Source organism: Sycon ciliatum, chromosome 10 (genome assembly GCF_964019385.1).
Source record: "Sycon ciliatum chromosome 10, ocSycCili1.1, whole genome shotgun sequence".
Classification (NCBI taxonomy): Eukaryota; Metazoa; Porifera; class Calcarea; order Leucosolenida; family Sycettidae; genus Sycon; species Sycon ciliatum.
The window spans coordinates 26,428,995-26,441,494 of record NC_088652.1 but is presented as its reverse complement, the minus strand read 5'-3'; the positions used below and the strand labels follow the sequence as shown (position 1 = coordinate 26,441,494).

Here is a 12,500-nt window from a genome sequence, read left to right as displayed (position 1 = left end):
GTACGGGCACCGTTTGCGGCGATGCGACTGAAGGTACATTGGAATCGGCGCGTGCAGTAGAACGCAGAGGCGTTGGTACAGACCTGTGTTGCCGCGAGAAACACACATACACACAAATGCGCGCACACACACACACACACACACACACACACACACACGGACACACCAAACAAACACGCAAATACGCACGGACAGACAAACACACACACACGTGCACGTTAATGCAAGCTTCCGGATAATGAACATCTAGCATGGTATCCAGACCAGTCACCACCGAAAGACACTCCAGTTACACGAGTACACAGACGCATGCGAGATTTGCACACGGGTCTGTTGTCTGTGTGAATCCGATGGGCAGCTTGTCCACTTTTACACAAACATGTTTTCCTTCATGTTCACGTCGTGTGAATTCCCTGTAAGGTCCCTTGAGCGGTTGGCTTGGACACGGTACACTGTAAAGGATAGTGCCATATTTGGCAGCGAGCAAAGGTCTAGATTTAAACCATGCCGTTGTGAAGCATGGTGGATTTTTTTACAAAAAAAAACACACACCATTTGACGGCACAAAGCAGCAAGGCAGCGATGAGACATATGGAATGGCAGGAGTGGGGGAGAGGCAGCGGCAGCTTGACCGGCCATAGGGTCTCGGCTTCATTGCAACCCAAGCGTTCCAATAAGAAGTGATGCAGTGGCTACCCTCGTAGCTTACCCGTGAGGTGTTGAGGCTGGAGCTGCTCATTGGCGTGTCTTCCGATGCCTGTTACCAACACATACACACACACACACACACACACACACACACACACACACACATACACACACACACGTATTCAGAGACGCATACATGTACACACATGTGTGCACGCAAACGCACGAACGCACACACGTGCACACACGGACACATAAAAATACATACGCGCGCACCCACACACCCTCACGCACGCACACAAACACCCACCCACACACACATATGCAAGCACACAAGGGACAACGAACATTAATAACCCATTCGGAGCCGTACATACTTGCAATCGGCACATTTGCCTCAACGATACATACATACATACACACAACATTATTCCAATCGTAAACACCCCCCTCTCTCCATGCATACATGCACCCAACGCATAAGGATGAGTTCGGGTCCCGTGGCAGAGGTGACTTCCTCGGTCGCTGGTGGATGCCTTGGATACAATCATGGATAACCCGTTGCTGCGTTGCCGGTACAATAACAATATACACATGTGTTGTAATGGAGTTTTGCCGGCTACAGGCTATTGAGCTTGACTGTAGCGTTGCTGCGTGTAATGACCGCACAAGCATACAATATTTATTTAATGTTTACAACGAAGATGTGCGATGCTCTGTGACTGGTGTGTGTGTGCGATGCTCCGTTCGCATGAACATTGAGCCTTCTACTGAGCCGCCGGAGGACATCTATTAATTTTGCCAAACACAAGTTTGGTTCAATAGACGACAAACACATGGGAACGAGTTATGAAGCAACTATCCACTACGTTCTTATATTTTACAGTTATTACTGACTCAGGATCCGAGTTTACATTGGGTTCGGCAGTCGTGCAGCAAAACAAACTCACCGACAGAGTGAAGTCGCTTGGATTGAGAGCTTCATCGTGGTTACATACGGTGCCGTCCTCGACAGACTCCAGTGCAGATAAGTACAGCAGGTAGCTGTTAGGTATGGGTACGCCAGCATTGGTCTTCTCCACTTCGGGGTACTCTAGACGTACGGTGGCCATGGGTAGTGAGCTGGGGCCAGGGTTCAGCAGCTGTCAAGCATACACATACGCACACGCCTACGTTATTTTCATACGTAATTCCGTCGAGCGAAACCTCCCTATTAACATGTCTTACAGTAATCCGCGATCAACGGCACTTACGGAAGTTAGATGACCTACAAAGGGTTCTGTTTCCTCAGTGTACGAATAGTGTTCACTTTATCACGGATTATAGTGGTTGCGACTTCAGCGATGATTTTTAGGAAAGGGTTTGCTCCCCACACTGGAGCTCTGGATGGCAGCCGTGAGTCAGTCAAGTGTCAAGTCGAGTCGGCGGAATAGCGTGAGCTCCAGCATGGGGAGCGAACCCTTTTCCTTTATCACGGATTATTATGGATTCACACTTCACAGTATACACGGCGGCAAATGATGCACACACGCACAATAATGACGATAGCTCACCGAAAATCGGATCGTGACAACGGGGCCAATCTGGGCTATGCTCATCGGAGTCTCCACCGGAGCGGTGCTTGTCAGCGTGATTGTAGAACCCTGGATAATGGTGCTGTGCATGAACAATGCACAAATATGCAGTCAAAACAAGAGTACGGTCAGACCTCGCTTATCCGGTCCTCTTTTATCCAAATCCCTCGCCACCAGGAAGAAAATAGCTGGTTGCAGATGTACAGCATACGTGATGATGCATCCAACAAAACCGGTGTTCGATTATCCGGTTCCCTGGCTTATCCGGATATTTTTTGTGGAAAACGGACGTGTGCGGTTAAGCGAGGTCTGACTGTACACTGAAGTGATTCCACGTCCAGCACATGCGCTCTCAGGCCGGCCTCATCACACCAGCAATAGGACTCCAAGTTGTATTTACTAGTAGGGGTGTCAACGAGTAGTAGGGTGACCGTTGATACACGTAATTTGATCGGGTATTCGGGTAGCAATTTGCTCCCGAGAACCCAATCGGGTAGTTGGAGTACGGCGTTTTTGGCAACGGTGCATGTAAGAAGCATGGCTACGTGCTTACGGTACACGTTCCATGTAGCGCAAGTGCACACACTCACAGTACAAGCTGTGTCAAAAAACACCCGATAGGGTACCCCCGTGCTACCCGGATAGAGATACCCGAACCCGTTACCCGACCAAACCTCTACCCGTTGCAGCCCTATTAGTTATTAGAATACTCCCTAACGCGCGCTCAGGCTTTCACAAAAAAACAGCAATCCGAGTCGTATTTAGCGCGTGCGACACTTTTGAGTACTAATTGTTTGACCCCGCCATTCAAAGCCACTGGCATGTACACTGGTACGCGCCTGATACGTGCTGGAAATTCCAACATGTTGGAATTTCCATTTCGGCGCGATTCAAAGTTCTGGACATTCCCGAGTGACGTGCAGTGCCTGGTCCCCGATCGTCCGGATAAGAGAGATAAGAGTGTGCAGCCGATAAGCCCATTGCGCATTGCCAAATATGGAAGGTACGAGTAATGCGTGTGAGTACGCTGGGATCAGGAATGCACTGTGTGCTGTTCAACACCCCAGACGACCATGCCCAGGTGGCTGTGTGGGGTGTTCATGGTACACATTACGTCATTGCGCAATGGGCATATAAGCAGAGGGAGTGGGGGGGGGGGGGGGGGGGGGGGGTTCTGTCGCGACCGCAAGCTTCATGTTTATTTGCCTTCACAAGACAACTCATTTGCTTATGAAACAAGTTCCATGTGCCCTGGTCAGGAGCTCAATGCATTGCGAAGTCCAAGCGATTTCTGGCTGCGAAATCCACACGAGCGGCACTGTCAACAGGCCCCCAGAATGCATACACTCTTTGTCACACACAACAAGTGTACATGTACTTGCACTAGCGAGTTCCCGACGGGGCATGTCATGAAACGGGCAGGGCACATCCCCCCCACCCCGGAAGTATAGTACCCATCATGTTACCATACGGGCAGGATACATTGCTGAGTAACTAACTGCCCATCTTGGGGTTCGAACCTAGCAATCTATATCCACACAAGCTCTACAAAAAAGATACTCTTAACTGTGAAAAATGTACTTTCTATCAAATACTTGATCACTGCCGTTGGTACGGTTGTCTTTCACGGTGTACTTGAATTTGGCGAGGAAAAAGCTCTCGTCATTGTCACTATTATTCAGGAGTTGAACTTGTCCGGGTAGCCTTTCCACTTGACCAGAGACTGTCCGTGGCGTTTGCGGAGGACTTTCTCCACGCGGAACTTGGTTTGCTTGGTTTTCTGCAGTTGATGTTCGTAGAAACTGCCCTGAATAGGCTCGTTCATGAGATCTCGAATGTTGTAGGTGGGTGGTTGGGTGGGTAGAACTCTATTCACGACGAACACCTCTTCAGTCCAATTGGGTGTGTAGCCCTTTTCGAAATGAGCTTTGCTCACAGCAATTCTCACTTCATCGTTCACAGCATAGCGTCGCCGCGCCGTGCGTGCATCTGGGCTTTTGCTGGGGTGGTGGTGACACCTACCGAAGCCGGCCTATGACTGTGCTGAACGTGAGCAACATTCCAGGTCTACTAACCGCCGCCTTCGACGGGATCACTGCAAAGGTGGACGCTTGGGTGCAAGGTGGTTCAGGCTGGGCTGTGAGTAATGTGAAAACTGCACATCTTGATATTTGCAAGTATCGTCCAATGCGCATGTCGTCGTACCTTCCTCTACCTAAAAAGTTAGCTTCGAAAAAGGCCATCATCAATGTGAAGAATGACGACGACGAGCAGTGTCTGAAGTGGGCTCTTCTGTCTGCCCTGCATCCAGCTGTGCAAAATGCACAGCGTGTGAGCAAGTATGCGCAGTATGCGCAGAGTCTCAACTTTGACGGTGTAGAGTTCCCTGCAACCATAGATGATGTGTACAGGGTGGAGAAGGCCAACTCGCTAAACATCAACGTGTTTGCATTTGAAGAAGACCACATCATTCCCATAAAGTTATCAGGTAGTGACAATGCAATAAATCTCCTGATCCTGCAAGATGATCTCCTTAGCCATTACTGTTGGATAAAGAACTTTAGCGCTCTATGTGCCAGCCAGACAAAGTCCCGTCACAAGAGGTACTTCTGCATGCGATGCCTCTCCGCACATCGCAGCGATACCACTCTGAAGAAGCATCAACTATACTGCAGCGGTGTGAATGCAGCGACATTCCAGATGCCAAAAAGCAGGCGAGCAGCTCAAGTTCACGGAGATACAGCGGAAGATGAAAATACCCTCTGTACAGCGAGAGTAACAAGAAGGTTGTAGGTAAATTTAAGGACGAGCTCGGAGGGAAGCTCATGACAGAGTTCGTGGCGCTCAGGTCCAAAATGTACGCGTACGATGGCGAGGAGACGCCATGACCATGCTGTGTGTGTGTGTGTATCTGCTGGACTGTGATGTACTATATGGCGGAAGAAGATGGCTGAAGCAAGAGACAGCGGGCTAGATTCGTCAAATGATGATGATGCCATCATCCCAGTTATCATCAGCAGCGATGAGGACGAGGAGCTGCAGGAGGAGCTGCAGGAGGAGCTGCAGGAGCAGCAGCAAGGGCCTGTAAATGACGGTCACCATGAACTGATTGGATATGACGAGGTGCTCGTCATAAGCAGGGAGCTTGTACAAGTAGGGTGGGTGAACGTTGTGACAATAACAACTAAAACTTTTAGGTACTCCAATGGCGAAGAGGTGACCAATGTACATGTATTCACGAACGTGGAGAATAATTTAATTTAAAATTAAATTAAGTTAATTAAGTGGCCACTTGAACTTTTAATTGGATAAGTGGTAATGAAGTGGCCACTTGAGATCTGAAGTGGTTTTGAAGTGGGCCAGGTGTCATATTTAATTGGATTAATGATTAAGTGGTGTTTGAAGTGCCTCTCGGCGTCATAATTGCTTTTAAAGTGGTGGGTGTGGTTGTTGATAAGAGTCACTGTCTGGGAATGTGTTCTGGAAACTTCTAGGTATTCCCAGGCTAATTAGAACTAGCTCTACGGATGTCATAGGGGGGTATTTTAGGAGGTGTGTGGTAAGCATGTGTTGTAGAGCACTGTGGTCTACATGTATATAAACACGTACGTGAACATCCTTTTTCATTTCCTAGAAAGCTTTGTAAGAGTTGCTCTCTGTCTTCTCGCTGTTAACACAACCTTTATCTCTTTTAAATCACTGTTAAAGAAAATAAACATTTGAGAAATCTTTCCTGTGAGGATGTACAACTCAGCCCTCGTTATTGCCAATGGCGTTGAGGCTGGTCTTCAGTCGAAGCATAAGACTCGCGGTAAATTCTACCCGCAGTTGAATCCTGGAACCTCTCACCACTACACCGAGGGGGCTGTAGCTGGCTTCAAGGTAATGGGGAAAGCTCGTAAATCTAAGTTCAGTCAAGTTGTAGTTGAGATCAGGAAAGATATCGCCGAAGTCATCACAGGTATTATGAAGACATCTCCATCAGCTAGAAGAGCAATGTCCTCGTCTAGGGTTCACCGAGTGTCTACAAACTTCTTCCCCAGCAAATCTGATAAGGATGTTGATGATGATGATGAGTGTGACGACGACGACGACGTGGAGGACAATGCAGAGCCTGGCTGTGATGGAACTGACACTGTCAACACTACTGAGATATATGTCAAGGGGACAAGCGCTGTACCCATCAAGGCATTCCGTCTGAACAAGAACGCCGAGTACGTAGTCTACCCTGCAACTGCATCTTGGCGTAAGGAGGACGGCCTGTACAAGTTCACCGTTGAACCGAGATGTTTCTTTGTAATACAAATATCGCATGCTATTGACAGGTTCTTTTTGCATCGATGTTTCTTTGTAATACAAATACTGCCGCTAAAAGTGCTTTCAACCCTATCAACTTACATGTCTGATCTATTGGTAAGAAATGCATTGTGTTTTTTCAGTTGTACCTCCACTACCTAGCATTACAATTGAAATTGAAATTTACGTTCCAGAACTTTCGACGGGTGCGATCTTCGAGATGTTTCTGTGACATACAATTACCGCCGCGAAAGGTGCTTTCAACCGTATCAACCTACATGTCTGATCAATTGGTGGGAAATGCGTACTAATGCAACTCCTCCACAGAGTGTCATACATACCCGGATTGTTCAAATGAAGCCTCACGCCGCAGGGCAACGGTGAGCATGTCCGTATTGTCACCCTGCAGGGATGACCTCTCCGGCGTGGACAGTTCGCTGCACACAAAACCCAAGCACACACACACACACGCGCGCACACCACACACACACACACACACACACGCACAGACGCAACAGACAGATATTCACCATGTGTTTCTCTTTTTGTATAATGTCTCGTGTCTGTATGTGATAGCACTATCCATTGAGTCGCTCATCAGTCGTATAGATTGCAATACAAGAGAGAGATTGGAAGCTGTGTCGCAACTCTGAGTTCCACGTATTACTACGATCATCAGGCAACTGATGGCTCCGAAACGGGCAGCCTGAACATAAGGGGGAGCAAGGTGAGAACTTCTGAGGGGAGTCATAGCGAACGAGTCAATATTGCAATACCCGCAGTATCTCATTTAACCAGTATGCTCAAAGCCCTGTGCTGTGAAACGCGATTGTCCGCTTGGCCTTGCGGTTCCAGGATTTCGGCACCAGGTTTTCTTCTTTCTTCATTGCCTCCCGTGTGTGTTGTACGAAACTTTTCTCTTAGCTTTTAACAGTATAATTAGTAAATTAACGTCTTGCTGAATGGTGGGTGTTTTGTGAGTGATTGCCTCCGGGGCCAGCTGCTACACTTCGACGTAATAAAGCAGAGATTTGCCATGATCCTTGGGGGTGGTGGTGTTGCTACACATGCGGAAAACTCGGCCTTCAGACGAGTCTGACGCGAACTGTGACTTTGTCTTCTGCCATGCGGCTCATTACTCTCATCACCCGCGGAGACACTCTCTGGCTGGCTGCCCCGTCTTTCCTTGGCATTGGACGCCATAAGCCCATTTTGCACGCTGGGATCAGGGATGCATTGTTCAACACCTCAGACGACCATGCCCCAGGTGTGGCTGTGTGGGGTGTTATGTGAGTATGCTGGGATCAGGGATGCACTGTTCAACACCCCCAGACGACCATGCCCCAGGTGTGGCTGTGTGGGGTGTTATGTGAGTACGCTGGGATCAGGGATGCACTGTTCAACACCCCAGACGACCATGCCCCAGGTGTGGCTGTGTGGGGTGTTATGTGAGTACGCTGGGATCAGGAATGCACTGTTCAACACCCCAGACGATCATGCCCCAGGTGGCTGTGTGGGGTGTTATGTGAGTACACTGGGATCAGCAATGCACTGTTCAACACCCCACACGACCATGCCCCAGGTGTGGCTGTGTGGGGTGTTATGTGAGTACGCTGGGATCAGGGATGCACTGTTCAACACCCCACACGACCATGCCCCAGGTGGCCGTGTGTGGAGTGTTTATGGTACAGATAACGTCATTGCGCAATGGGCTCATTGAGCACAGGGTGAACCTTTTTGAGCACAGTCTGTTGAGGCTTACTTGGGAAGTACGATGATGGGAAAGGAGAGGCTTTGCAGACTTGAGTCAATGTTTCTGCTTGAGAGCGATACAGTAAAACCGACTGTGGCCTAATGCGAGATGATGTGTACACGGCAGAATATCAACCAGACGCATGCAAACCCATATGCACATACACAGGCACATATGCATGCACACACACGCGTGCACACACACACACATACACACACGCACACACACACATGCGCACACACGCACACACACACATGCGCGCGCACACACACACACACAAACATATTTTTATACGTGCTCATCACATGATCATGCTCATGCTGCGGTTAGTTCTGATAAAAATGGGATAGATACATTGTACTTTGTATTGTACCGTCAAACCTCTTTAGGACGAACACCAAGGGACTGGTGCGTATTTGTTCGTAATAACGGGAGTTCTTCTTATCCGTATGTTATACCCAGTGAATACACAGTGATTTAACCAACATAGCTATGAACACTAGTTCTTCTAAAACGAAAGTTTGTCTTATCAGTGTTCTTCTTTTAAAATTAAAAGGCGAGACCAAAATAAAATCGAGATTCCCGGGCAGGACCCATGTCCCATGTGAAATTGGTGCGGGCGGGCGAATTTTATTTTTTTTATTTTTTTCCATGTATGTACATGACTATAATGTGTGCATGCCATGTTGAACTTTTTTTCCAGCATTTTCCGGTAATTTTGATTCATTCTTTGCAGACAACAGGTACGCGGTTTACCCGTTCAATTTTTCTATATTTCGGTCAACGATGGCCCTGATCTGTACATCAGGGAGCCGTACAAGCTCGGGTTTGTGTGACTCCACGTCACAGATCTACTCACACGATCAGTACTGTACATGTACATGTATGAACTGTTAAAAAAAAAAATTGGCTTTGGCTCGATTTTGGTGCGGGAGGGCCCGGGAATCTCTATTTTTTTTGGTCTCGCCTAACGCGGTTTCACTGTATAGTATTTCATGATTTTACTTGAGCATTCCCAACAGCTAACGCCGTTGTCTGCTATCTTACATTTGTTGCTTTCCGTCTCTGCCCACGCTGTCTGTCTTCTGGCACATGCGAATACGTGGACTTACCCTTGACGTAAACGCGGACGTGCGTAGAATGATAATAATGATAATTCCCAACAGACCCCCTAAAGTCTTCTTACCGGGTGCCCGAGATGAATGGATGTGTTAAGTTCCCACATACCGCAGTGTCTTGTCTCTTAATTACAGAAGCCTGTTTTGAATACAAGCCTGATTTCCAAGACACACTGTTGGCACATAAGCCTGGTTCTAGTGTTGACATACATAGAAATACCTGGTTTAAATAGAAGCCTGATGTAAATAGAAGCCTAGCCCTGACATCCGCTTCTACAGGAATAAGCCCGGCTAATAAATAATAAAAAAGCTTACGTGGGGATAGAAAAAAGGAGCCATCCGAAAATATAGATATTTATTCCCGTAGCTATGCAGAAGACGTTACTTCAGTAACGTCTGGCGCTAGCCAGGGTCCACACAGCTTTAATTTGGTATTTGTGTGTTTGTTTGTTTGCCTGGCGCTATCCTGTATCTGACGGCAAAAAAATCATAGGGAGGTTATAAATTTTTCAATTCTCCTATTTTTTTTTCAGGCATATCCTGGGATTCGAACCCGCACTATCGCCCTACATGCATTCCCCCATACACTTCGCATTCATACCCATTCTTCCAAGTTGCTTCACGTTATGATCTTGCGTTTGAAAGCCCTATTTGAATATTGCGGGCAGCTGTATGTGGCCAGCTGTGTTTGATGGTACGGTACGGAAGACGGTGTCGTATTACCCTCGATCGTACCTGTCCCGTACCTATCCCTACCGTACCGTACCATCAAAGACGGCTGGCCACAATGCATATTCAAATAGGGCTTTCAAATGCAAGATCATAATGTGAAGCAACTTGGAAGAATTAGTATGTATGCGAAGTGTATCGGGGGATGCATGCAGGGCGCGATAGTGCGGGTTCGAATCCCAGGTTGTCTTAAAAAAAAGGAATTTTTTAAAGAATTTATAACATCCCTATGCTTTTTTTTTTCTAGGTCTCTCGTTTAGAAACGAAAACTAGTCGTTTAGGGGGGGAGGGGGTTGAGCGCCTGTTCGTTTCTCGAAAAATATCGATGCACAGTTTGTATGTGTGGGCACGTCCAGAAAAGAAAAGAAAAAATATCGATACTATGCATCGTTTGTATGTGTTTGTTTCTGAGGGAGGGGGGTTGAAGAGAAACGACTAGTTTTCGTTTCTAAATAAATATCGGTATTTACGATCGCCCCTAAGTAATTCTACATGAAAACTAGATTTGCTAATGGTGTTTGTACTGAGTGTGCAGCTTACTCTATTTACTGCGCTAAGGGGCCGTCCAAGGTTACCAATAGTATTTTCAAAACGAAAAGTTTTCGTTTGGGGGTGGGTAGGTTTGAAGGAGTTTCGTTTTGAAAATAATTATTGAATGCAGATGGAGAATGCCCAGTTACTTCTGGGTATCGAAAATTGACATCAATATTTTATTGGAATTCGTTTTACCTGCAGAAAAGGTAGGTGGGTGAGTGGGTGCTGAAAAATACTAAAACTTTTCGTTTTGCAAAAACTATCGGTAACCCCGGACGGCCCCTAATACCGGTAAAATACTCGACATTAGGCTATTTCCATCCCAGCCCCGGAAGTTAGTGGTGTTGCGCAGTCCAGCTAAGCCACAGTCGTCAGGCTCAGCAAACAGGCAGCAAGTGGAGTGTACATGTTCAGTTAGACCTCGCTTAACCGCACACATCCGTTTTCCACAATAAATATCCGGGTAGGCGAGGGAACCGGATAATCGAACACAAATACTGTATGCATGCATGACATAATGCTGTAAATCGGTAACCAACGATTTTCTTCCGCATGGCGAGGGATCCGGATAAAAGAGGACTGGATAAGCGAGGTCTCACTGTACTACCATAGGCACCCCAGCATGCTGTCCAGCAAGTACCGTGATGAAGTGAGAGGTCACGACTTACGTTCACGTCCCTCTCGAATGGATTGGCGAGTATACACCTCACCAAGCTACCTGTGCCCAAAGTGGATGCTGTGCACGTCTGCAGAAACAAACACACACACAAACACACACACACACACACACACAGAAGAAGAATGAACGTACACACACACACATGCCAAAGTGGGATACTCCCCCTCCCCCCCCCCCCCCCCCCCCACACACACACATACACACAGCACACGGCACACACATGTGAAAGAAAGGGAAAAACGTAACTCACCGATCCGGCATCTGAACTAGCCAAGACGACACCTGGTGGCAGTGTGACATTGACAGTCGGTGTGGTGGCTGGGTCGGCACGGTTACCCACGGATACGCTGAAGTGCAGAGTGTTGTCACGGCCCACGATGATGTGGTCTGTGCTCTCGCCACTGGGTTAGAGAACCGATGAGAGCAAGTGAACACACACGTGTGGAGATACACACACACACACCCACGCACGCACGCACACACACACACACACACACACACACACACACACACACACACACACACACACGACAAGATGACAAGAAACGACAAGAAACGAAGACAGCACAGAATTATCGAAAAGCGCCAACACACGTCCACAACCCACAACTCACAGTCCTTTCTTTCGTTTCTAAGGAACCATTTCTACTTGTATCTCCAGGCAGTTCATCAGTGTACGTGTCAAAAACGGATAGTGACGGCCACGCAAAACTCAACAGCACATTGTAGCGAGACATTGTTACTCTTGTCCTTGTTAGCCGTGGTTGGCTATAAAAACCCTGCAATCGCCACGCAAAGTGGTCACTAGCTACCCCAGCCATGTATTGCTTGGAATAAAAAAAAAAGTAAAATAAAATAAAAGTGTCCTTTAGCACAACGACGATTCCTGATGAATGTTGTACGAAAACTTGTTTGAATCCTTATTTTCTCTACATTATTTCTTCATATTTTCATCGTTTTATTGCACATTGTCTCCACCGTTTTACATTGCATGAATAAAGCGTACACAAATGTCGATTCAGCTTGTATTACTGATTGCGGTTATAAAATTGAAATAAAAATAAATTTTCAGTGACGGCCAAAGGTGCGAGAGGCGAAGACAGTCGCACGTCAAACAGCGCCACAGTACTGCCGGGCGCCGAAGAACGGAGCGCCGAAAAGCGACCAGG

General features: G+C 47.4%; 1 protein-coding gene across 1 annotated transcript in view; it reads right to left on the bottom strand.

The window, feature by feature from the left end:
* Positions 1-12,500, bottom strand: part of LOC135826443 (integrin alpha-8-like) — a 71,481-nt gene that overhangs the window by 2,923 nt on the left and 56,058 nt on the right. The window contains exons 22-29 of the mRNA XM_065339053.1: positions 11,582-11,732; positions 11,321-11,398; positions 8,281-8,369; positions 6,860-6,955; positions 2,202-2,304; positions 1,599-1,790; positions 710-757; positions 1-83 (exon numbers count right to left, since the gene is read on the bottom strand). The exon at positions 1-83 is cut by the window's left edge and continues 49 nt beyond it. Of these exons, the coding sequence (XP_065195125.1) occupies positions 1-83; positions 710-757; positions 1,599-1,790; positions 2,202-2,304; positions 6,860-6,955; positions 8,281-8,369; positions 11,321-11,398; positions 11,582-11,732 (840 nt within the window). The remainder of the gene's footprint in view (positions 84-709; positions 758-1,598; positions 1,791-2,201; positions 2,305-6,859; positions 6,956-8,280; positions 8,370-11,320; positions 11,399-11,581; positions 11,733-12,500) is intronic.